This window comes from Choristoneura fumiferana, chromosome 14, assembly GCF_025370935.1.
Source record: "Choristoneura fumiferana chromosome 14, NRCan_CFum_1, whole genome shotgun sequence".
Classification (NCBI taxonomy): Eukaryota; Metazoa; Arthropoda; class Insecta; order Lepidoptera; family Tortricidae; genus Choristoneura; species Choristoneura fumiferana.
In genome coordinates, this window is record NC_133485.1 from 6,176,558 (window position 1) to 6,201,104 (window position 24,547).

The 24,547-nt window shown below is 36.2% G+C and overlaps 1 protein-coding gene across 1 annotated transcript in view; it reads right to left on the minus strand.

The window, feature by feature from the left end:
* Positions 1-24,547, minus strand: part of Pde8 (phosphodiesterase 8) — a 314,310-nt gene that overhangs the window by 103,045 nt on the left and 186,718 nt on the right. The window contains exon 3 of the mRNA XM_074097326.1: positions 2,600-2,688. Coding sequence (XP_073953427.1) covers positions 2,600-2,688 — 89 coding nt within the window. The remainder of the gene's footprint in view (positions 1-2,599; positions 2,689-24,547) is intronic.

The window sequence follows — 24,547 nt, forward strand, 5'->3', positions numbered from 1 at the left end:
CAATTTGTTTTCTACACAAACTGCCGCTTACAAATTGCAGATTCCGGAAAAACATCCGCTTTTCCTAGTAGAAAATTGTCAACAATTCGATTAAGAGCTGAACGATTGAATTAGATTGGTAGCTTTTTAGATATAAACTTTATATATTTCTTTTGACATTGGGAAAAAAATCTGATCAATATATCTTTCTGAAGAGCAAATTGATAATGCAACAAGATATGGTCAGAAGATTTAGTTAATTTATTGAATCAGGCGTTACTTTGCGGAGGTCCATTTTATTGACCGAGCGAGTGCTAAGCTTTATTTTCAACTTAGAAAAATGATTTCTGTGTCTGTCCGCATGTCTTTACAGAGACCTTATTGTCTAACGCAATTGAAATCACGATCGTTTTCACCACTTCTTTCTGTCACACGGATGAGGTTAGAAAAAGATGGCAAATAAGATCGCGAGCACCCGGGCGTTAGACATTACAACCCCAGGTTTAATAACTAAAACGAAGCTTTTCGTCGATCTAGATTTTTGGAAATTGTTCAAAATGGCGAAGCCATAGGGGTTGAAAACCTAAAAAATATCACAATTCTGCAGCTCACAGAGCCGCTAGTTTATGTAGGTACATCAAGTTTATCATCCGACCCTGTCCATAGCGATAGAATAAAATAAATTATTAGAAATTAATGGTGAATTTCCAAGAACTTATTACTAAAATAAAAAGAATTGTAGTGTCCTAATTTAGAATCGCAGATCAGCAAAAATATTTAGGCTGTCACTGGTCTAGTGGGTGACACTCTTTCCCGGCCCGAATAACACCGACATGGAAATACCGGCCCTGTTTTTGTGTGCACGCCCATAGAAACTGACAGGAGCTTCTATGGGCGTGTACACGAAAACCGGGTCGGTATTTCCATCCCGGTATTATTCGGGCCGGGAAAGAGTGTCACCCGGTCCAGCAGGGCTACTACGAAACTCGTAACTCGAAGTTCGTGTCGTGCGGTCTCTCTCGCTCTCGGATTAAATAGTATAAGTGGCAGAGGGACCACACGACACGAACTTTGAGTTTCGATTTTCGTAGTAGCCCTGCAGTTACAGTCTTAAATAGTTAACGTTAACGTCAATTAGTTAAGAATATTTAGCTCTACCAATTACGTCCTTACTAGTTTTGTCTGTAGGTAGGTACCTCAGCGATTGTCAATTCAAAAATTTTTTTGTGTACAACCGTTGTATAAATGTGGGGTCTTAAACCGTGTTTAGGCCACGCGGCTTGCTCGAGTGCTTAATTAAGGTACGAGATTATAAAACCTGATTATAAAATAATTGTATAGGAACAATACTATTTCAATGAGTAAAAATAATAATATAAAAATAATTTAATAAATATATCACTAAATTCTCTCCTGCTTTTGCTAAGTACTTATGGTAAGTTTGAGTAGATTAGGAAGTTATTTTTTTCTGAAATTAGCTCTAAATTGTTCGTAGGTAAGTAATTTTTTTTACATAATAATATTAACATTTTTCTTTCATTCACTCTTTTCATTTAGTTATTAACTTATTTGACAATAAACGCCAACAAAAAGTACAAAATAATAAACATAATCCTAATCCATTTTGTCTGTGATTAAACCAAGTCTATGGTAATGAGTAATGAGTAATTTTAATAATTCATAGGGCGACAGACTGTAGACGTCCATATATTCATTGAAGCATTATCGAGCCGTTTGATTCCTGACCCACGAAAATTCTTAGTCAGTTTTCTTGTCAAGCAAAGTGAATGTGACGTCACTATCACTATGCCTTTTTTGTGAAAGGGTTCGCGATTGTAGTTCACAGTGGGTCACGATTCAGTTGGTTCGATAATAAAACCTTTTAGGTTACTCCGTTGGAGCGGTTCCGCACTACGTCAGAGCTAAATCCGATCCGAATCCGTGAAAAAACAATCTGGAGAAATTGAAAAACTATTTGTATCGTACTTTACGTATTAGATCCGACTTTCGTTATCCGATTTCATTATACAATTAGTTCTACGATTATTTCGGACCGTATCACGGATTCAGATCGGACGTAGTGCGTGGTAGTGCGAAACAGCGGTTTCGCACTAGGTAGGTACAACAATCCGAATCCGACCCTAATTGTATAGCTATTTTTATACGTAGTGAAATTTTATGACGGAAATGGGGATCTATTTAAATGCGTAAATTATTATCACATTTACAAAGAGTTCTACGACTACTCCGGTCTATATTTTCACAGGTTCAGATCGGATTTCAATCATACGTAGGATGCGTTTCCACCAACGATGTGCGAGGATGTGTTGCGAGAAATGTGTTTTTCATAAACCAATAGAAACGCTTCATTTACCTATCGTCGCACAGCACATCTCTGGTGGAAACAGCTGAGCGGAGCGAGGCGAGGTAAATGAAGCGTTCCTATTGGTTCATGAAAAACACATTCCTCGCACGCAACATAGCCTCGCACATCTCTGGTAGAAACGGAGCCTTACGGGCTACAGAAGCGTATAGTAGTTGTAAAAGGTTATAGCTCATAGATAAGTACATTTACAAGTGTGTGGGTTTAGACGTATAGTAGATGTAGGCGCGTACTTACGGTGACGTCTACAAGCGGCTCGTCCTCCGGCGTGAGCGCAAGGGACGAGCGGCGGCCGGCGCGCGCGCCCGGCGACCCGCTCGAGCTGCCTGCCAACAAAACTATCAATTAGACCAGTCATAAAGTGATCTATATCACTCAGGGGTCAACGAAGATCTGCGAGGGTTTGCCTACCAACAATATCTGACACAACTAAGCGTGCATAAATATCTGATAGGGCTCTATTTCAAGGGCCGGTATGACGTGTTAGATATTTTTGCACGCTCTGCTCTGGCATATATCAATGCAGGTGACTGTATACCATAAGTTCTCAATGTGGGCGATAACACCCCGTTGTGGGCGTGTTTTTAAAGGTTTTTTTTTTAGGGGCGCATTGGCGTTCAGAGAAAATGAGGAATGTTACTTAATAAACAGGATAACCAGGGAATGTTTGAAAAAATATCTGAAGTAGACTTTTGTCCGACATGCTTAATATCTTCAAGACTTTAAGAACCATAGGTAGGTACATAAGTATTCGAATCTGCCATTTTGTCTATGAAACTACAAAATCAGTGAACTCAGAAAACTAATCGAAAGAAGCAGTAAGCGGGAGTACTCAGGACTTCCACTAAACGCTGGGTAGCTACTCGGGGCATTTGCATAAACACCTGTATTAGAGCGGGCGGGGAAAATAAAACCGCAGTAAACAAAAAAAACAATACGGACAAAGTTACCCTAAAAAAATTGTACGCAAAAGACCGCGTAAATTATAAAGTGACTTTTATGTAGGTTTATGTTATGTTTCGGATAGTTTTATTCTAATTATTACTTAATGTTTTCTGTTTTTCTTATTTATCCAATAAAAAAAAGTGATATTATATTTAAATGACAGACTAAGGGAAGCAAGTGCTTTATGCCATCAATACCATAACAATGTCAATGTTATTTTGGGAAATCGTGCGTGCAGAGGGTGAATTCGAGCGTTTCAACCGGTCGGTTAAACGTCATTACCATTCCACGTTTATTAGCACAACGGAAGGACAAGTTGCAAAAATTTTGATCACGCAAGATTTAGGATCGGTATTGTCTTTAGTTTTGACAAAAATATAACCACGACCATCATCTCTTTCAATAGTGATTGCCGAAACGGTAATAACGAAAAAAAAAACGCCGCAAAAACGCTGAATGTTTACCCCAAAGCAGGATGTCTGGAATAATATTTAAGCTTCTCCCATCGTTCTCGAATCGTTCAAAATTCCAAAATTTCAATCGCTAAGATGAGAACTATGACATGTGACGCGAGTTCTTTTACGAGTATGCATCGTTGGTTAAATTCACGATGCAATTTTTAGGAATTAAGTACTTTGGAAATTTTTGCACATTCCCGAATTTTATACAATTTACTTATGTGCACAAGGCTAATGGTTTACCTATGCGTGCGAAACTGCGAGTAAATATAATCGTTTTTTTACCTACTTGTTTGTGACAATTCTGACACAATTTCAATGTCTAGCATAGTCTAGACGATTGCCGGCATTTGGGACGAGGCAAGCAGCCTACTGTATATTATTTTACTGTGGACGATGGCAAACGCAGCCTACTGAAATATGTAATTACGGACTAAAAAACTAATGTAAAACGATGTAAAACGAAATCTAATCCGTATGGAACTGTGAAAACGCAATTTCTAATTATTTATTAGAGAATTTAAAATTATTGTATTTTCATGGTTACCCTACGCTGTTGTAACGATAAAACAAGAATCACTACTGGTTATGCATGAAATACTAAATACTCGTCCTATTAGCTTTACAGCGTTGCGACATAAACATAATATTCGTGAGTTGTGCGAGGTCAGTTATATAAATAAAGTTTATATTCATAACAGACTGGAATAACTATCTTGATGACCTAACTTCGGTATTGGGATTACATCTCACTCGGACGGAGCAAGTTATCACTCACACTCTCTAATCAAAATTTTTATTGTATTCCCGTCTAAAAACGTGCAAGTGAAAACATTTAAAATAAAAACTTGCCAGGTAAGAGTCGGTCTTGCGCACTGTTTCGTACCGATTTTAAGTAGGTCATGTCATAATAAAATATTACGCTTTAAATGCTTGTATTCATTAAAATCCGATGTTAGCAGTGCGGGGTTTTATATGGTTTAGTTGGGAGCACCTTAATTTTAATATGCAATTACTAGCGGCACTAGAAATACCAATTATGTATAAATTTCATCTATCTTTCTATTACAATTCTTGAATTACCTACATGGCCCTGTGAAGGATAAACAGACAGAAGGAGAGACATTAACAGGGTTCGTTTCTCGCCTTTCGGGTATTTGACATATTAGTTTTAGCACGGATTTGCACATAGCACACAGATCTTCTTACCAGTCAGTGTAGATTTTTTTTAGTACGGTCGTCAGCATCAAAAGTAGCTGCACACTTATTTACTTCGTCGTTTTACAGCCAGGTACTTCCATACAAGATTGATAAATGAGTTCATTTTTTTATGGTATAGGGGGGCAAACGAGCGAACGGATCGCCTGATGGTAAACGATTACCGTCGCCCAAAGTAAAAAAAGTGATCCGCTACTTTTGATGCTGATTCTACAAAAGTGTTAGTATACTGTTGTTAATTAACTGTTAGAGTTAGACGATGGAGATACGAAGCGTAGTCAAAGTGGTTTTACCTATACATATCCGATACTGGTTCGAGTTAGTGATTGAATTTTCTTTAGGTGCACTTGCTAATTAGAAAGAATGTTTTTTTAAATTAGTACATAAGTTTGTCTGTGAAACAGTAACTCTCAAGTGGGTGAACCAAATTGAGTGCAGTTTTTTATTAAGCTCCTAAAGGAATGTGTGTGTAAATGTAATGAAAATTTATAATTGAAAGTACTGTCTACAAAACGGGTGTTTCGAAAACATAGTGGTTTATGAAAAAATATTTTATCAGTAGTGCTTAAGCATTATACCTACGAATGGACGTGAATATAAATTAAAATCGATGCAAATACTTCTTTGATAGACTATTTGCGATTAGGAAACCATAGGAACCGACGGAAAAGCAGCCTCTAATCATATGTATGTTTTAACGTATTTTTTTATTCGACTGGATGGCAAACGAGCAAGTGGGTCTCCTGATGGTAAGAGATCACTACTGCCCAAGCCCATAAACATCTGCAACACCAGTGGCAATATGAAATATTTAGCACTGGATGTTTTCATGGATTCAATGTTTGTATTTTTAAGTTTAAAACAGATTATTGTTTTAAGCTTAAAAATACAAACAGTGAATCCATGAAAACGGTAGCAGGAAAAGTACTAGCTCCTTTTACAGGTGTAGGTAAGTGTTTCAGAGGTAAAAGTGCTTGAGCTGCTTACGACTGCTTAATAGCTTGAAAGTGTATTATTGTATCTTAGGAAAAAATGTAAAAAAATTAATCATCAAGTCTTATAATAATATTTTGGACGATTTAATGTTATGAAATAATTATTTATATTTTCTTTGAGTTATTAGGAACTTTTTACTACTAAGTACCTACTCGTCGATTGTTCAATCAATCTGACTTTTTTTCACTTTTCAGTGTAGGTACTTACTATACTAAATTTTTACCTAGGTAGAGGATCAAATTTTAACATAGTAATATCTTTTTAACAAAATGTAAAGAAAAGGGGAGAATAAGATGCACGCTGGGGAGGTGACGTTGTCCGTCCGTACGCACAAGGTTAAAGGAGCTATTATATTAGGCCAAAGCTCCTAATCCTAAGCCTTGTATTGAGCGAAGTTGGTATAAGTTGATCGCGCCACGGTAAATACGCCGTCGCTTGTGGCTGACGGTTGAATGATTAATTGGCATTTAGCTCATAAAGATGCCGAAGTTAATGGAAATTTAATTGCCTGTGAAAAAAATTTGTTTTTCATTTTTATTAATCCGAAAAGGACTTTAATTCGAAGATTGATCTACTTGAATCTTGATGTATAGTTAAGAGTACAATAAATGAACGATTGATCACTGCTTATGCACCAAAAATAGAGGTAACCAGAACAATTTTGCTAAAAATTAATTCACTTACTTAAATCGATATCGACAGTGTTATTAAGGTTTGCTCAGAAAAAGTCAAAGTAGAATGAGTAAGTAATGCCTATATTCATTGAGATTTGAGAGCCTCATAATAAGTCTTGTACTACGTCTTAAATTAAGAACATACCATACATCAAAAGCAAACGTCAACTTTTACTGATCGACATTAAGTTTCAAATGCTTATTAGCATCAAAATTTGACGTAGGTCTTAAGAGGATAGGATCACATATTTTAACAGTTGTATGTCTATCAGTAAATATCGTTTTAGTTTAATTAAAAAAAAAGTGACCTGTCTCAGCGTCATCGCTACCTCGTCGCATCAGCCATCGCTGCACTATGTCGATGCTGGTCTCTTCACTAGCCAGCATTTTCCATTCACATATTTATGTACACATCACTCACTACCGAATATTGCACTTTTTATCAGAACACTATCCAATCGACCTTGATACAATCCAACACATAAAAAAATAAACAACACTTTTAGAATCGGCACAAGAATTAAAACGTACGGTACCTATCACTTGTATTTTATTTAATTAAGTCAATGGATGCTAGCAGTTAGCAGGCAAATTACACAAATAAACTTTTAAAAACAAACTTGAGCACATGACAACACATTACTGCGTTCGAATATCGAATTAATTAAATGACGATCGCCGTCAAGCGAATGTGAACAGCCAGTATTGATCAAGCAATTTTAATATTGCTATTTTGAAAACAACTTCTGCGGGATATTTAGCTTTAGTGGTGTGTTTATAAGAAAGTGTTTTTGTTTGGTTATTGGTAAAGCTATTTGGTGTTATAGCGAGGAGTTTGTAGAGCGGCTGGTTAGGTAATGGTTGTCAAGTCGAGACAGTTGATCGGAGAAGGGGGGTGAATGTAGGACGAGAGCGTTAGCGTGTCGTGGGCTAGAAGCGACATGCACGCGTCGTATCGCTTACGTCAGTGTTTATTATGCAAAGTAGACTCTCTTCAAGGGAATATTGTCAGGGCTGCGATTTGTCCTGATAATCGTATAAAATGTAAGGTTTTATTTAAAACAATGTTTTCTTTTTTTAAATACTTAGGGGCTGTTTCACTATCCATTGATTAGTGTTAACTGGCGGTTAGGTGTGATGCCGTCTCTACTTGTTTTGTTCGAATAGACGGAGACGGCATGAAATTTAACCGTCGGTTAACGCTAATCAATGGATGGTGAAACAGCCCCTAATGTTTTTTGGATTAACTTTTAAGTCTGCGCTAAATTAAAAACTTTGGAAGTTTGGAACTAGTTAGGTTTCAACGCTTCTTATCCTTTCAAGTAATTTAGCAAGAATTTAAAGTTTTTTTTATGGGAAAATATTTTATAATAAGTAAGTTGGTAAAATATTCGTTTGTTCAATGAGGAAGGAAGACCCTCGTGGGAAATAGAGCCTTAGAAACTCTAATTTTGAGGGGAGCAAGTGCCCAACAGTGGGACGTATATGGACTGGGATGATGATGATGATGTATAAAATTGCTTGGACAGAATGTAACTATCTTGTCGATTATTTAAGTTTATTACTTATGTTTTAATGTTTATTTGGGCACAAGCGGTACATGGTTCTTAAAAATAAACAAATTACAATTTACATAAACCAATAAAGCTGCCACCACTTACTGATTCATTTAAGTAAAAGTAAAATGAACGGGAAACAAAACTGAAAACAGGTTTGATGGCTAAACACAAATACGGTTAGCAGTTAATTGAACAAAATTAAATTAACTATTTAAAAAAAAATATCATTTTATTTTTATCATTAAATAAAAAACTTTTTTTTGTAGGTGAACTTGCCTAAATAGTTACTTTTTAAGTAAAACCTTTATCTTTATTTTTGTTTATTAACTTGTATAGTTTTTATTACGCGAAAATAAGATTTTTATGACTTTCGGATAGCCCAGTGGCTAAAGAACCTGACTACAAAGTTTAAGGTCCCGGGTTCGATCCCAAGTCGGGGCAGATATTTGTACGAAAAATACAAATATATTATGGTCTCGAGTCTTGGGTGTTAAATATGTACCTAAATATTTAAGTATGTTTATTCGTTGCCTAATACCCATAACACGGTCAAATTGGTGTCAAGTGGCCCGCTGATATTTATTTATTTTATACATGGTGTTAAAAAAATCGTGTACGATAGTTTAAGACTATGATTAGTAGGTACCTAATATGATACAAGTGGAAAAATATTTTAATTCAAAAAATAAATTTAACTTTTGTATGTAAGTTGAGTCTTAAGAAGACTTTATTGTATTATCATACAATACATATATCATTTTTTCCACTTGTATCGTAATCAGTAGGTAGTTGTACCTATTATAGGTTAAATTACAGTACCTACTGGATTTTTTTTAACCCCATGTAGGTATATCCCAAAAAAGTTTTTGAAACCCAATCCTGCATTTCTAACTCTATGGGCCTCCTTATAAGCATTGCATCAAAGTGCGTTGTCGTGACAAGAACTACTGCGTACGCCATTTGCTAACGAACCTGTTCCGTCCGATATGCCATATCGAAGCGCTATTGTACACGAGGCCATCTCACAGATACAAAATTTATAATAATATGACGTCATGAAAGGGGCCATCTATAAAAAACCGGCCAAGAGCGTGTCGGACACGCTCAAAATAGGGTTCCGTAGCCAGTACGAAAACAATAAGCACTTAATATTTTTCTAAGGATTTCGTATTTTATACGGAATTTTCCAAGTTTAGGTATATTTTGTACCTTAGGCTGCTATTTACTCTTTAACTACTAATAATTCTCAAGCAAACTTAGCCGTTATAGTTTTCCTTTTAGAGGGGGGGGGGACGCTCGATTTTAATGAAAATTTGTACTTTAAAGTTGAATATTTTGCAAACAAATCACTGAATCGATAAATCGTTTTAGCAACCCCGTGATGTTTTTAAAAGACCTATCCAACGATACCCCACACTACAAGGTTGGATGAGAAAAAAAATCACCCCCACTTTACGTCTATGGGAGGTACACTAAAAATTTTTTCTTTTCAATTTTTTATTGTACCATTTTGTTGGCATAGTTTACATACATATTCGTGCCAAATTACAGCTTTCTAGCATTGATAGTCCCTGAGAAAAGCCGCGGAAGGACAGACAGACAGACAGACAGACAGATATGGCGAAACTATAAGGATACCGTTTTTGCTATTTTGGCTCCGGAACCCTAAAAATTAAGTCACACTAATTTTGACCATTTTTAATTCCCTCCCTCCCCTTGTCAAAGCTAATGTTATGAAAATTGCAATTATTTTGTTCTCGTACCACAAGCCGCCAGACCACTCCCCCTCTAAACGTGGACGTAATTTATGGATGACCCCAACGACCAAGTAATTTTAATAACAGAATATTTTCATGATTTTTTTTTCATAGCAATTGATTTGCCCGTTAACAGCATTTTATATAACTTAATATTTTATTTAACTTGGCAAATTTTCTAATACCACGGTGACTCAAAAGTCACAGAAGTTGGGCTACTTTTTACCTGGCACCTCGAAGAAAGGTTGTGTTTTTCGAGCACATGTGTTTATAAGTAAGTATTTCTACTTCTTTGGTCCTTTTTGTAGCCTACGGTTAGACGAATTTCAACAAAATGAGGCATCGTTAGATGTAGTTATGCTTTATGGTACTTAAATAAACTGCTTTTATTGTAAGTATTTAATTATTCTATTTTGTAAGACAGAATAAGATTAAATTTCCTAGAAGTTCATTGGTGAACCAGAGTCTCAAACAAAAAATATTAACGGAGATACAGCCGATCAGAGTAAGTAATTTTAGTCGGAAAATTTCAGCGTACCTATAGTTGGGATAGTCGCTTTGATTTTGTGCGTAACGCGATATTTTGGTTATTACTGGCAGATGAGTGCCGCTCAACATGAAATTATCTACGAAATAACTTTGATATGTTCAAAATAAACCTAACGCAATTTTATAAATTGAGAGAACGTTTGCAATTCAATACGTGCCCTGAATTGTAAAAAGGGTTGTTGTTATTAAACATTCAAATCCCGTGTACGAGAGTAAAAAAAAAATTGATTTCCGGTTTCCATTCTTTCATATGCTAATGAAGATTGCACAGGTGTAATACATCAAAACCGTTTCCATTTTTAATGCCATTTGACCCTGCTCGAGCTTTGAAATTGAAGTAACGCTTGCAAATAAAGCTATGTATCTACATTTCAAACAGAAAGTATAATTCACTGGGTAAGAATTAAAAAATCCCCTGTTTAAAAGCTGTTGTAAGCACAACAAAATGTTTAACTGTTGCGTGAAGGTATTAAAATAATTCACATAATAGGCACCTACATAATATATATTATTATAACTCCTTAATGTATTCAAGTTTATTTTAATGAAATAAGTTAAATTAGGTACCTACCGGACAACGTGTAGTAGGTAATATGTTTCAAACAGGATCCTTTCGACTGCTATAATTTTATAAGTCATAATGTAATGTTTGTCATAATTATTGTTAGTCATAACTTTTTTCCCCGCTAAAACCGTACATTTTTCATAAGTTTTTAAATGGTCATCCTGTAGAACTCTATAGGTTAGGTTAGGTTTGTTTTAGAACGATTCGGAAAAATATATGATTTCAGAGAAAAAAGAGTTATGTCAAATATTACATTATGACAAACATTACATTAGGACTAAAAATTTTCGACCAGTCGATAAGTATAGACCCGTTTCAAAATCAAGTTAAGTACTTACACATCTAGTGAATAATGTTTTTCCATCGATTTTGTCGGATAAGTTTGTATTTATGTTGCTTTCTCAACTAGCTTACTGAAGTTTACCGAAGTTAACTGAGACAGCAAGATACGAACTTATCCGACAAAATACGATGGAAAAACATTTTCCAATAGATCTGTAGGTATCTAAAATATTAACTTAAAATTTAAAATTTGAATTGAGTTGTAGGTACACGCTACCTATATTATTGCATTCCTACTGCGAGCAACAGCTGAACTGTCACAATCGAGTTGGATCTCGATCTTCTTCTTCTTAAAGTGCCACGATTACTCGAGGTTAGCCTTAGCTCTGAAATGGATGGATCTCGATAAAAATCATCAATTATACACCACCAATAGCGACCTACGGAACTCAATGCTTGGTATTCGATCGATATAATGGTAAGATACCTTTCAACCGCCCACTGGACTACCTAGGTTGCAAAATTGAGAGCAAGCATTAAGACAATGTATAATAATAATTATGCTACCTCGTAACATTGTACCAAGTAACGTTCTCTTTGAACCTCATATGCCCGTGGTAATTGTGCCCAGCCGTGAGTGCTTTCAATTAAGCAGACAGGATATACCCCCTATTTGGTTCGCAATTGCCGTCCGTTTTCTTGTGCCACGGCAGGATCAGGTCAGCACACGTGCCGCGACACGCACCGTTCAGTGTGCCTTTGTCGTCAGCAGCGCTGACATCATCATCATCTCAGCCGTAGGACGTCCACTGTTCGACATAGGCCTCCCCCACAGACTTCCAGTTGCTTCGGTTGGTAGCGGCTTGCATTGTATCTACCGTGAACCCGCGGCTTTAACCATGTCATCCGTCCATCTCGTTGGTGGACGTCCAACGCTAAGAACAATCGACAGTTGCGCCGGTAGAGCCAGTAGAGCCAGTAGCACAACAGGTAGAGTCAGCAGAACAATCGACAGTTGCGCCTGTTGATGTTCCCTGTGACAGAAACCGAAAATAAACCGACCGAAAGAAACCTGTCCTAAGACCGAAAAGAAATGTCAAGTATAAAATATGATGGTCCTACTTTTGATGCCTAGCTGTTATTCATTGTTTAATTTTGTTACTTATATGTTTTTATTTTAGGTTCCCCAACTAAGGGTGAAGGAGCTGATGTGTTCTTATTGTCTATGACAGATTGTCATTGAATAAACAGCGTTCCTAAGAAATGTATTTGATCTGATTCCTGGTATTATTCCTAGTATTTCCATATCTATCGAACACACAATTTTTCACCTCACGACAGCGAGAAAAATAGTAGGTAGAGGAAAGAAAATAAATTGAACACTCTTTATATCAGTTTCAGGTTATACTAACTAGCTTATGCCAGTGGCTTTTTCTAAATCGCAGAATTCTAATCCCATGGAAATATCTCAAAATACATCCACGTTCTTGTCTCCATAAAAAAGTAAAACCGACTCCAAAAAAATAACAAAAAATTGAACCGACTATAAAACCCTAGAAGATATTTTTCTAGCACTAGGTACCTACTAGCTCGAAGTCGGTGCCTCAGCACGATAAGCACTATAAGCGATGATGCTAAGCGGTCGATATGTATTTTCAAGGGGGCACGTGTTCACGATAACGTTCGCATTTCAAAAACTCTTTCCAGCCAAGAGGGTAAAAAGCGACCTTCCACGCAAATTTCGAAGGATAAAGAAAGGTTTTTCGAGCAAGTGAAGTGAAAAAAACATTGTGACGCTGATAAAAAGTGAAATTTTAGTGCAGAAAAAGTTTTAAATCGCGTATTAAGCGATTGACAAGAAAGTTAACTTCGTATTTACGGTAGGGTCCATTTTAATATGGGCACCCAGGGGCCTTAAATAAAAAAAAACCGGCCAAGAGCGTGTCCGACACGCCCGAAATAGGGTTCTGTAGCCATTACGAAAAAAATAAGTAATATTTTTCTAAGGATTTCGTATTTTGAATGGAATATTCCAAGTTTAGGCATATTTTATACCTTAGACTGCTATTTACTCTTAGGGGCTGTTTCACCATCCATTGATTATTGTTAACTGGCGGTTAGGTGTGATGCCGTCTCTATTTGTTTTGTTCGAATAGACGGAGACGGCATCACATTTAACCGTCGGTTAACGCTAATCAATGGATGGTGAAACAGCCCCTTAAACTACTAATAATTATTTTTTGCAGGTGGTAGGACCTTGTGCAAGGTCCGCCTGGATTGCTACCACCATCTTGCTCGCTAATCCTGCCGTGAAGCAGCAGTGCTTGAGAGTTAGAGTAAGACAGCCGGTGAAATTACTGGCACTTGAGGTATCCCATCTTAGGCCTCTTGGTTGGCAACGCATCTGCAATACCCTGTGTGTTGCAGGTGTCTATGGGCGGTGGTGATCTCTTACCATCAGGAGACCCACTTGCTCGTTTGCCATCCAGTCGAATAAAAAAAAAATCTCAAGAAAACTTAACCGTTATGCGGCCCTTTCACCAAACGTTCACTGTATTTTTTTTAATAAGAGCCCTCATGACAAGTATTATTTTCTGTAAGTTTCAGCTTCCTGTCTTTTTTATTTTCTGAGATATGATTATTTTTAACTTTTCACAAAAATGTTTTTTTTCCTCATTGGCTAATGCGAGCTACGTAATCTTTTATTACAGTAATTTATGTATAGAGACTCATATATTCTTTAAATAATATTTTATTTTTCCAAAAAAACTTGGATAAATGTAGGAAATAAAACTTCCTTTTCAAAGTCCTCGAGTGGCGACCACGAACCGGAATACGAAGTGGTGGCAGGCCTCCCACCCCACTAGATATACTGACGACATTGCGAGTGTGCCGGCAAACGGTGGATGCAAGTGGCGAGTTGTAGTGCATTGTGGTGTTTTAAAGGACCTTTGTTCAGCAGTGGACGTCTTCCGACTAATGATGATGATGAAAACGAGGCGAATTGTAACAATTTGTTTACGGCAAGAGGTGACACGTGTGTAGGTCTGTCATTGTTAAGCTTGTACGTATGTGCACTGCAAAGTGAGTTCCGCTGTAGCTTCTATCAAATGTCTAAATTATGATCCATAATGATGGATGGTTTGACTCGTATCTTTGATAAAAGTACCCACGTTAATGTGCTCTGCAATATTTAATACATAGAGTTGACGTCATAATGTTACTGCTACGCTGCAGCACGCTCGTAATTTGTTTAATGTTTGAATCGAAGTGCTTGGTCAATTTCTTAGTTTCTATAGTACCTACTACTGAATACGTAACTAAGTACGTAATTATTGGGGCCATTAAGAGGGGCACAGAGAAAAAATGGGTAATCTGTCATTCGTTTGGTTTACGCATGGTTCTGTCCTCATTGTAGCTGTGAGTATGTACTCGTATATAGTTTGAAAACGACTTGAAAATACAGGTATATGTAATATGTCGCACAGACTTGGTTGTCTCGCACATGTGAATACGGAGGAGCAAGATAAAAGGTTTAAATTCAAAAAATATTCAATTGTACATTCAAAGTATTACTAAGCGTGTTCTTTTAAACCGACTTCAAAAAAGAAGAAGCTCATAACTTCGGTTGTAGTATATTTTTTTTCGAAAACTTTTTTATTTCGCTTACACCTTGAGTAAAAGTTGTTTTTTGGTGATTTGCTATAAAAGCTTGGATATATACTATTTTGGTTTGATACCAAACGTTCGAAATTAAACGTGCGCCAACGTTCGATTCGCATATATAGAAATACACACAATGTGAAATTTCAGTTGTTCATGTATTACGGTTATTGAAATACAGTTCTGTAACAGACAGACGGATAGTGTATTAACAAAGACAGGGTCCTATTTGTCACCCTTCGGGTACGGAATCCTAAAAAATACAATAGGGTAATCCCTAAACTCGAATCAATAGAGGCGGCCCTCGAGGCGAGAACAAGTTTCGTGCTTGACCCGGATTCGTGTTTTGTCTGTAACTTGCCCGAAATGAAGGAGTTTCTTCGAAAAGGACCCGGTAAATTAGATTTTATATGCCGAATAAAAAGTGTCAGTCACGCTTTAAAAATGTTTCAACATTAAATGTCCTACTTGAAAGGTTTGTGAAAGCCGGTGAAATAAAGCCTTATTTTTACACATAACGCGTAAGCGCTTCTCTCATCATTTTTAGGAGAAAGTGAATGAAATATATACTCAGCGACACAAAATTTAGCCCACTCTACATACAAAATTACCTATAACTGCATAGGTACGTTTGAGGACCAGATTTTTAACCGCTCAGTATAATAATTACACGCCATTTTATTAACATCACGTGTAAGTATAAATATAGCGAAATGTGTCTTTAAATGTATATTTACAAGGCAGATATATACTTTTAGGAAGTTAAAGACTTTAATAAAACTATGAAACAAATAATGGTTCTTGAAGTTTGTATTAGGGTTAAGTTTTTTGAAGAAATTTAATATTACATGTGTTTTAAACATGAAAAATACGTAGCATAGAGCTTTTAAAGCGAGTTCGGAGACTTCAGCGAGCTGCTCTCCCTCTACGTCGCTGATCTGGACTTATTTGCCAATTAATTATGCGGTCGTAGCGGTCGCTCCCGAATCGGCATTACATACAAGCCACAGCGTAAAGCGCGGTTGTTTTATGCGATAAACGCTGCGTTAACGCAATGCGTTTGACCCACATCAATTTGCATCAGATAATTTAATTACCAAACATTGTATTACGCGGTGAGCGCAGCGGCAAACGCATGTTTAGTACTTAATTCGATTACGTGGATTGTGATTGGTTAGATTAGATATGCGTCAAACGCATTGCGTTTAACGCAGGAAGCATTCATGGCATAAAACAAAAGAGCGCTTAAATGTCGCACGATCATGGACAGGTGTCGCAACATCATTTGCAGGTGGTAGGACCTTGTGCAAGGTCTTGCTCGCTAATCCTGCCGTGAAGCAGCAGTGCTTGCACTGTTGTGTTTCGGCGCGGAGAGTAAGACAGCCGCTGATATTACTGGCACTTGAGGTATCCCATCTTAGGCCTCTAGGTTGGCAACGCATCTGCAATACCCCTGGTGTTGCAGATGTTTACGGGCGGTGGTGATCTCTTACCATCAGGAGACCCACTTGCTCGTTTGCCACCCAGTCGAATAAAAAAAAAATGGACGCTGCTGAACCCATCTTTTTATAGATGACATAATTGCCATAAGGCCAATGATGAGAATTCTTTAGAGACTTAAGAAAAAAGTGTGCCTACCGTAATAATATATGCATTATGCTTTGGACCATCAAAACCCATGCATCGTTCGGGTGCGTCCTATTTGACAGTAAAAATATTAAAAAACGTAACTGAATTAGCGATGAAAATGTAGTATTTTGTATCAAATTATACGCGTTGTCCTTTAAACACCATTGATAAAGGACTTGCCCTTTTTGTGTATAAAAATTGTGTATAAATATTTAGACATTAGTTGCCATGTACCTATTTAGTATATTAAATATTACAGAAACGTGATACCCGTTGACCTGAGTTCATGCATGCTCACCTCAGACTGAGCCTTTAGAAATATACTGTATAGCTCGTGACGCCTTTTGTCTAGATAATACCGTGATCTCTGACTTTTACGACGTAATCTAATACTAATGCCTGCTTAATGTATAATGGAGGCACCGAGATCCTATTTGATGCTAAGGTAAGTACCTATTTCGAGGGGATCGGGAGAACAATAATTACGTGTAACACGTTCTGTCGTTTTGTTCTATGAGTAATATTTTTGGGGAGGAATCCGTGAGTTATTTTGTGACAGTGTTTTTCAACAAGCAAATTTCATGACATTCAAGGTCAACGTACCAGTTTTTGAGACTATGTAAATAAGATGGAAAATTAGAGCTTATATCGTATTGAAAATAATGAAAATTTTATTTGCAGATTGGTAAAATTCTTATGATATTTCAGTTGATATTGAACAACATTTTGATTTATATTTAACCACAAGATACGACGCCGACAACGAACTGGGTTATGTAGGTAGGTACTGATTTACGACTGAAGCATAGACATTTGGCAGAATCAAAAAGAAATTGATGAGGTCAATTATCCCTTTTGAATTGAAGTTTGTAATTTAACGCGCTAAGGTTACATTAGAAAAGGTTACAATAGTCGTTAAATTTTCTTAAGTTTACTGATTTTCTGCTCAACTTTCTTATTTTTTTGCAAGAACCTTCAAAGTATTAGAAAACTTAAAAAAAAAGATAGATAAAATCGGTAGTAATAATAAAAAAAATTATTAGGTAGCGTGATCAAGGGAAAGAGGGATTCATTTTAACCCCCTTAAAAGGGTTCGATTAACTTCTTAAAATCAAGTGTCATTATTTTATATTTCCAGGATGAACATATTTTTATTAGATATACTAGCTTTTGCCCGCGGCTTCGCTCTGGTAACTTAAACACAGAAGTGTTAAAGTAGATACCAACGAATGTTTTAAGTCCCGAGAGATAAATTTGCCTCTTATGCCTTAAAGTTAAATCATATTTCTCCATGATCCAAGCGTAATGAAGGATTCGGGTTACTGATTGATGGGATTCCTCCAACCCACATTAATTAATAATACGAGTATAAAGCATTGATATAATTAAATAGATGTTGGTATTATGTGTTGTAATTATAAATGGTTGATTAAATGTTTTTGTCGCTTGATGTATATAATATAATTTGTTGATATCTGTGATTTAAAGTTTATAGTAATAATTAATATCACCGGATACCTACTTGATACCAATTGACCTAGTCCCGAAGTAGGTACCTAATCAAAGTTTACTAAACCTTTCTTTGAGCAATGGTTGATTGTACTTTTGGATTTTGAGCATAAATAGCAGGTTTTCATTTTCGATCTAGGTACAGTGTAATGAAACACTAATATTATTATTAAAAAAATATTATTTTAGTAAATCTTGACTAATGGTCGAATGCTAGCAAACGGTGTCATTTAAAATGATTTTTAAATAGACCGTAACTGATTTAATCAATGCTTACGTAGTACAGACCATGTAAGTTAATGGTGGCAATATTATGTATCTTAAAGGTGGCAAGTAAAAACGAAATTATATAACAGTTCAGACGTAGACGCCTTGAATTATAAAGTGAATTGATTCAGATATAGCTCAAGTAGATGTGAACTTACTAGTTTATTTAAAATTGGAGTCACCCTGTTTTATTTCATATTTATTAATTAACTTGCCTTGTGTTTGTTTTTTTGTTTTTGAGTCAAATCTTGCTAATTCATTTTCACACTCAAACACTGATACACTCAAAAAGAACTAAAGTATAAATAAGTTTAAATAACTTCTTGTTACGTGTTCGTGTGTTGTGTGTGTTTTAATACTAGCTTTTTTACTGACTATATTTTTTGCTGACGGTACTTCCTTGCATTGTTATCCAATCAAATTTAAAGTCTTTACGACCACTGGAAGTGGCTCAAAATTACTTTGAAAGATTTGACTCATAAACAGAGAAAGTTAAATAAAACATCGTGAGGAAACCTGCACAAACCTGCGAAGCAATTCAATGGTGTGTGTGAAGTTCCCAATTCGCACTGGGCCCGCGTGAATATGGCCAAGCTCTCATTCTGAGGGGAGGCCGTGCCCTGCAGTGGGACGTATATAGCTGGGATGATGATGATGGGATGATGAACTTCTTGTTACGTGTTCGTGTGTTTTATTACTAGCTTTTTACTGACTATATTTTTTGCTGACGACTTGCATTTTATCCCAATCAAATTAAAGTCTTTACGACCACTGCCTCAAAATGAACTTGAAAGATTTGATCATAAACAGAGAAAGTTAAATAAAGTTCATTGTAAAATAATGCATTGCATTACATTACGTAGCTGTAAAACGAGCTAATTTGAAGCACTCAATCGAGCGCTGTAATGTAATGTAATTTGTACGATTTTTCTTACAAGTCTAAACTAACCTTTTGAACTCAGCTTTTATCTTTGCACTAATACATTTAGCTAAGTGGTGGTGCTACTGAGTTGTAAATAAAATGGTCTTACATTAATATTCATGGACTTAAAGGTTGGTCGTGAACGTAATGCCATTTACACGTTGCAACAACTCTAAGTTTTTGTAGGACAAGTAACCAACTTGTGATGCCCGTGATTTTATCGCTGACTGCACTTTATTTTCCAGAATTTACTATGAACGTATTGAAGGGTTTGGGATTTGAAATATGGTTCACTTATTGAAAAACTAGATGTACAAGTACCTACATACAGTTATAGTATATCAAGATTATTTTGGTTTTAAATTAAATTAATTCACACTAATCGTAAGAGCTGTTGAGATGCAGTAGGCAAGTATAAATTTTTGTGTGTAGTCGGCATGGAACAGTGGATAGTTACGAGTATGTTAGGGTACTAAGTATTTCTAAATGGCTATCTCCAATATGTTGACAAGGGCGTCGCCAGGGGGAGTAGGGAGGGGTGGCTGCCCCCCCCTAGAGATTCTAAACAAGTTGCCAAATGTAAAGCAATTAAACCATTGCAGTCCTAAGTCTTTGACTTGACTTGCTTGATCGATCATTCCTGTACGTCGAAACCGAAACTCATACATTTCATACTTTTCTCATTTTCCGTAACTTTTTCGGACAGGAAAAATCGCCGAAAATCAAGCAAGAAATGTGTAATTCTTACAAACAAAAGTAATAAGTACCTACAACAACACAAGTGCGTTACCTAGTGAAATATTATCGATAGTACGGAAATTAATTATAGACAACGCGATATAAGGAAATCCATTTTAAATGAGGATATAAAGATTTGCCTACAGCCAAAAGATAGTACTTACTTAATTACTTCCTTGAAACAAAGACCTTGGAATTGTGCCCCAGACAATCAAAGGGATCCACTGGGGATAGACTAGTAAAAAATAAATCAAAGAAATTAATAAATAAAATGCAAATAAAATATTTGAATTGAATTGAAAAACCAGCCTACCTTTAAAACTTTCAATAAAAACAAAGGAAAAAACAAGTTCAGTATCGTACAGGAATCTTTTAATTAAAGCTCGCCAGTCGGAATCCATTAGGTTACTTACTGGGATTATTTGAACAGATTACGATTCCCAGTGGGTCATGAGGCCCGACTGTAAATAAGGTTTTTGTGAGGCAGTGGTATTTTTGATTTCTTTTAATATGTCATTGAGTAAACGTTTCACTAAATTAATAACTATATAATATTACTTGTCATAATTAAATATTGCAAATAAAATAAAGCAAAACAAAATACCTTGGGGTTCTCGCACAAGAAACGTTATTTTCAGGCTTTTTATGCTCGATATGACAATTGTTAGATGATAGGTACTTTTCAAACTTTGAAGAGTTAACCGTAGCCGAGATTTCCAGAAATTTTAACATTATGTAAATAAAATATCATTATTTTTTACTATTATAAGTGAAATAATATCGTGGAGAAAAAGGCGGGCCGTCAACAAAGCTATTAGACGAGAGGCGGTGACCAAGCCTGATTGCTTAAGCGAGACTTTTCTCCCTTGAGACAATTTGTTTGACTAAAAAAACGGACTGGAAGAAAATAGTATGTACCGTAAAATGGGGTGAGAAGGAATTGCGGGAGGAGTAGGGATGGAACTAATATTTTGTGTTTTCACTTGCTACTGATAATTTCTGGCTTAGCTTGCTCTAAAAGTAATTAAGTTATATTATTGGACATATTATATCTCCATTTTTCTAATAATTTGCTAGCGTCATTTTTTCATTTGTTTCTATCCCTTCTGGTCCCACTAGCTAGGGGGTGAGCTGGGATTTACCTATACATATTTTAGTGTTTATTGTTTAAGTAAACTATGAAACTAAACGACAGATAATCATTATCCGACTGCCCGAGGAGGGTTACGTTTTTCGTATATATATATATCTATCTCTGTGTAGCCTAACAGCTTGATGTTTTCAATATATGAGGTATCATTAGATTCTGACAACTATAAATTACAAGTGTACGAGTAGAAGTAGAAATCAAGTAGAATTAATTATCAAGTAGAAATTATAAAAGTATATTGAAGTATATTAAAATCTAACACAAAAGAAAAAATACATTTGGGTACGGCTGTGATTTCAGTTTCATAATTACAAAACATCTTGTAGAAAATTAGTGTTATTGTATATTCGTCAATACAAAGTTACATTTGTTGGTTTGTTTGATTCGGCTGACTCTGACGCAACGTAAAAAACAACTTATGCGTGCAAACAAACGCTGGTCCAATATTAACACGAACTAAGATAATCATTTCAATAACGGTAGTCAAGATAAGATATATCAATACACGTTTTAGTCGGGGTTTATTGTTTTTGGCACGTTATGATGTTAACAAAAGCGCAACTAACTCTTTATTGTGCAAAAATAAGTAAACAAACACAATTGAAACAACAATTATATAAGATTTATTGATGAGAAACATTAGACATTTTTTTTTACTATTCAATGGCTGGGGCAGGCATGTGCACTGCTGGTCTTGGGTCCATCTATCCATTATGACGTTATGATGTTAACACGTACACATTCATCAATTAAAAAATAAAAACATCAGGGAGGCTCACAAGAATAAGTCAAATAAAAACTTGTAAGCATAGGTATATATTTTAAAACAATCTTTGAAAAAATCTTTGAATCTTTGTTGGGGGGAATATCCACAAGTCTTGAATCTACGCATTCCTATCCGCTTAACTTTATAGACACCTCGCGCTTTTATCTCGCATGACATTTCTACTCTTTTTTTTAGCTCTGTAGTTTTTAGCGAATACAAAAATGTAAAGGTCTACATTCGGTCGCAGGCATGGTCACACAACACGGGTTGCGGACGCGCAACTATAAATAATAATAATATTTAAAATTAGCACAAGGCTAGGAGTTATCACCTCACAATGTGGCCATGCGCCGACATCGGTTACGGTTAGCCGCGACTGCGCGCGACGCTGAATATTTTCCTTGTTCATTGCGCGGTTGAGACTCTGGCTGCTCATTAGTTACCCGGCAACATCCGCAATGGAGAGAGAAAACGCTCGCCATGCCGCAGTTTTCGCGCAGTTGCGGCTCGGTCGTTAATGCTTGGATTACGCACTTGCCGTGGATTATGTCAGGCTGGAAACATCTGTTTCTTTTGAATATAGAATAAACGCAACGAGCTATGGAGAGAGCTATGCTCAGAGTTTCTTTGCGCGATCGATAGAATCCGGAATACGGAAATTCGCCGAAGAACTAGTCACCGACGAGTATAATAGTATGCAAGTTAAAGTGGAAATGGGCGGGCCACATCGCTTAAGAGCAGATAACCGATAAGGGAACAAAGTTCTCGAGTGGTAACCACGAACCAGAAGACGAAGCGTTGGAAGGCCTTCCACTAGATGGACTGACGATGTGTGAGAGTTGCCAGCCAGCGGATGCAAGTGACGAGTTGTCGTTCAATGTGGCGTTCTAAGCGGTAGGCCTTTGTTCAACAGTGGACGTCTTCCGGCTGATGATGATAGAGTAAAGGGGAACCGGGGGAAGAAATATTAAAGATGTTGTTCGCGTAGGATAGATTAGTCATACTCAACCTTTGTAAAGGTCACATAAGAGTTGAAGCAATGGTACAGCGGGCTACAGCATTGATTGTCAACAGTATAAATGTCAAAATGTTTGCAAACCAATACAAATTTTATGCCACATGAGACACTTATGATGTTTGGTGAGCCGCACGCAGATAAGTACGTATAGCATTAGAGCCTTATAAAATATTAGGTACGAAAAGGGACAAATGGTTTATGAGTAGGTAGGTTTAGGTATATTATTTCTGTATTTTTCTATTTAATACGCTTTTTTAGCTCTATACGAGTTCAATCTCAAAGCTTCACTACAACCATTCTCAAAAAAAAATTACGTTTAACGAATGAATATTTTGTATGAAAACAGCGTCGTACAGACGCCGCTGTTTTACATGTGGGTTGCGGAGTAGCAAAGTAAAAGAGTCCAGTTTAGGGTGTGGAATTAGAAAGTAATTTTAATACTAAAGCAGTTTAGTCTATTAATTAGGTACTTCATTAGGATTAAAACGTCACTCAACAAATGTGGGCTTTAATCTAGGGTTGTAAATTAAATAGTCGCTATCTTGAAATAAACATTAAACACTAAGCTTATGAAAAGATTATAAAAATGAAGGATAAATAAAGTTCTAGGTCGGACATCTTACCTTCTAAATAGGTCATTGTCACGGAATGACCTTGGCAGTGAAGTCTTTTGATTTTTCAATATTATCATCATCATCATCGCGGTCTATATACGTCTCACTGCGGGGCAGAGACCTCTCAAAATGAGAGGGGTTGAATTGATTCGCAGATTAGTGCAGATTTCCACACGTTGTTTTCCTTCACCGTAAAGCTCGTGGTAAATTTGAAATGTAACTTCGCATATGAATTTCGAAAAACTCAGAGGTTTGAGCCCGGATTTGAACCCACGATCCTTTAGTTGAGACGCCACAGTCTTACGTATAGGTATATCTACTCGTAGGTACATATGTTAATTAAATAACTGAAAACCTTAGAGTAGTTTATCAGAATCAAGAGTAAACGCGACAAAATTTAATCGGGAGCTAATTAATAATTATCAGTAATATTTTATATTTTACGCTAAACTTTCGATAATGAGCCTTCACACCTGTAAGAACTTAAGTATTTAAGCAATAATATTTTAATGACCAACTTCTTGCTGGCGTCCGTCGCGTGGCAAACTCCCGCACTTGCAGATACAAATAGAAATATATTATACTAGCCTCTACCCGTGGTTTAGCACGCGTAAGTCACTAGGTCTAACAATTGTCTGAATTGTTACAATTGACTGTCTAGGTATAACTATAAGTGTTCATGTACCAAATAAAGCGATAAATATAATTTAATAATTTAAGAAATTGACATTAAATTAACATAAATTTGTATTGACATTAAATATGAATTATTTAAGATAAATAACAAGTATATAAAATGTGTCATAAATAATTATAAACTAAATATTTGAATAGATAGACATTCCCCTTACAGGGTGTCATGTACCTACCGTCTTGTAAAAACTACCATCTAATAATGTAACGAGC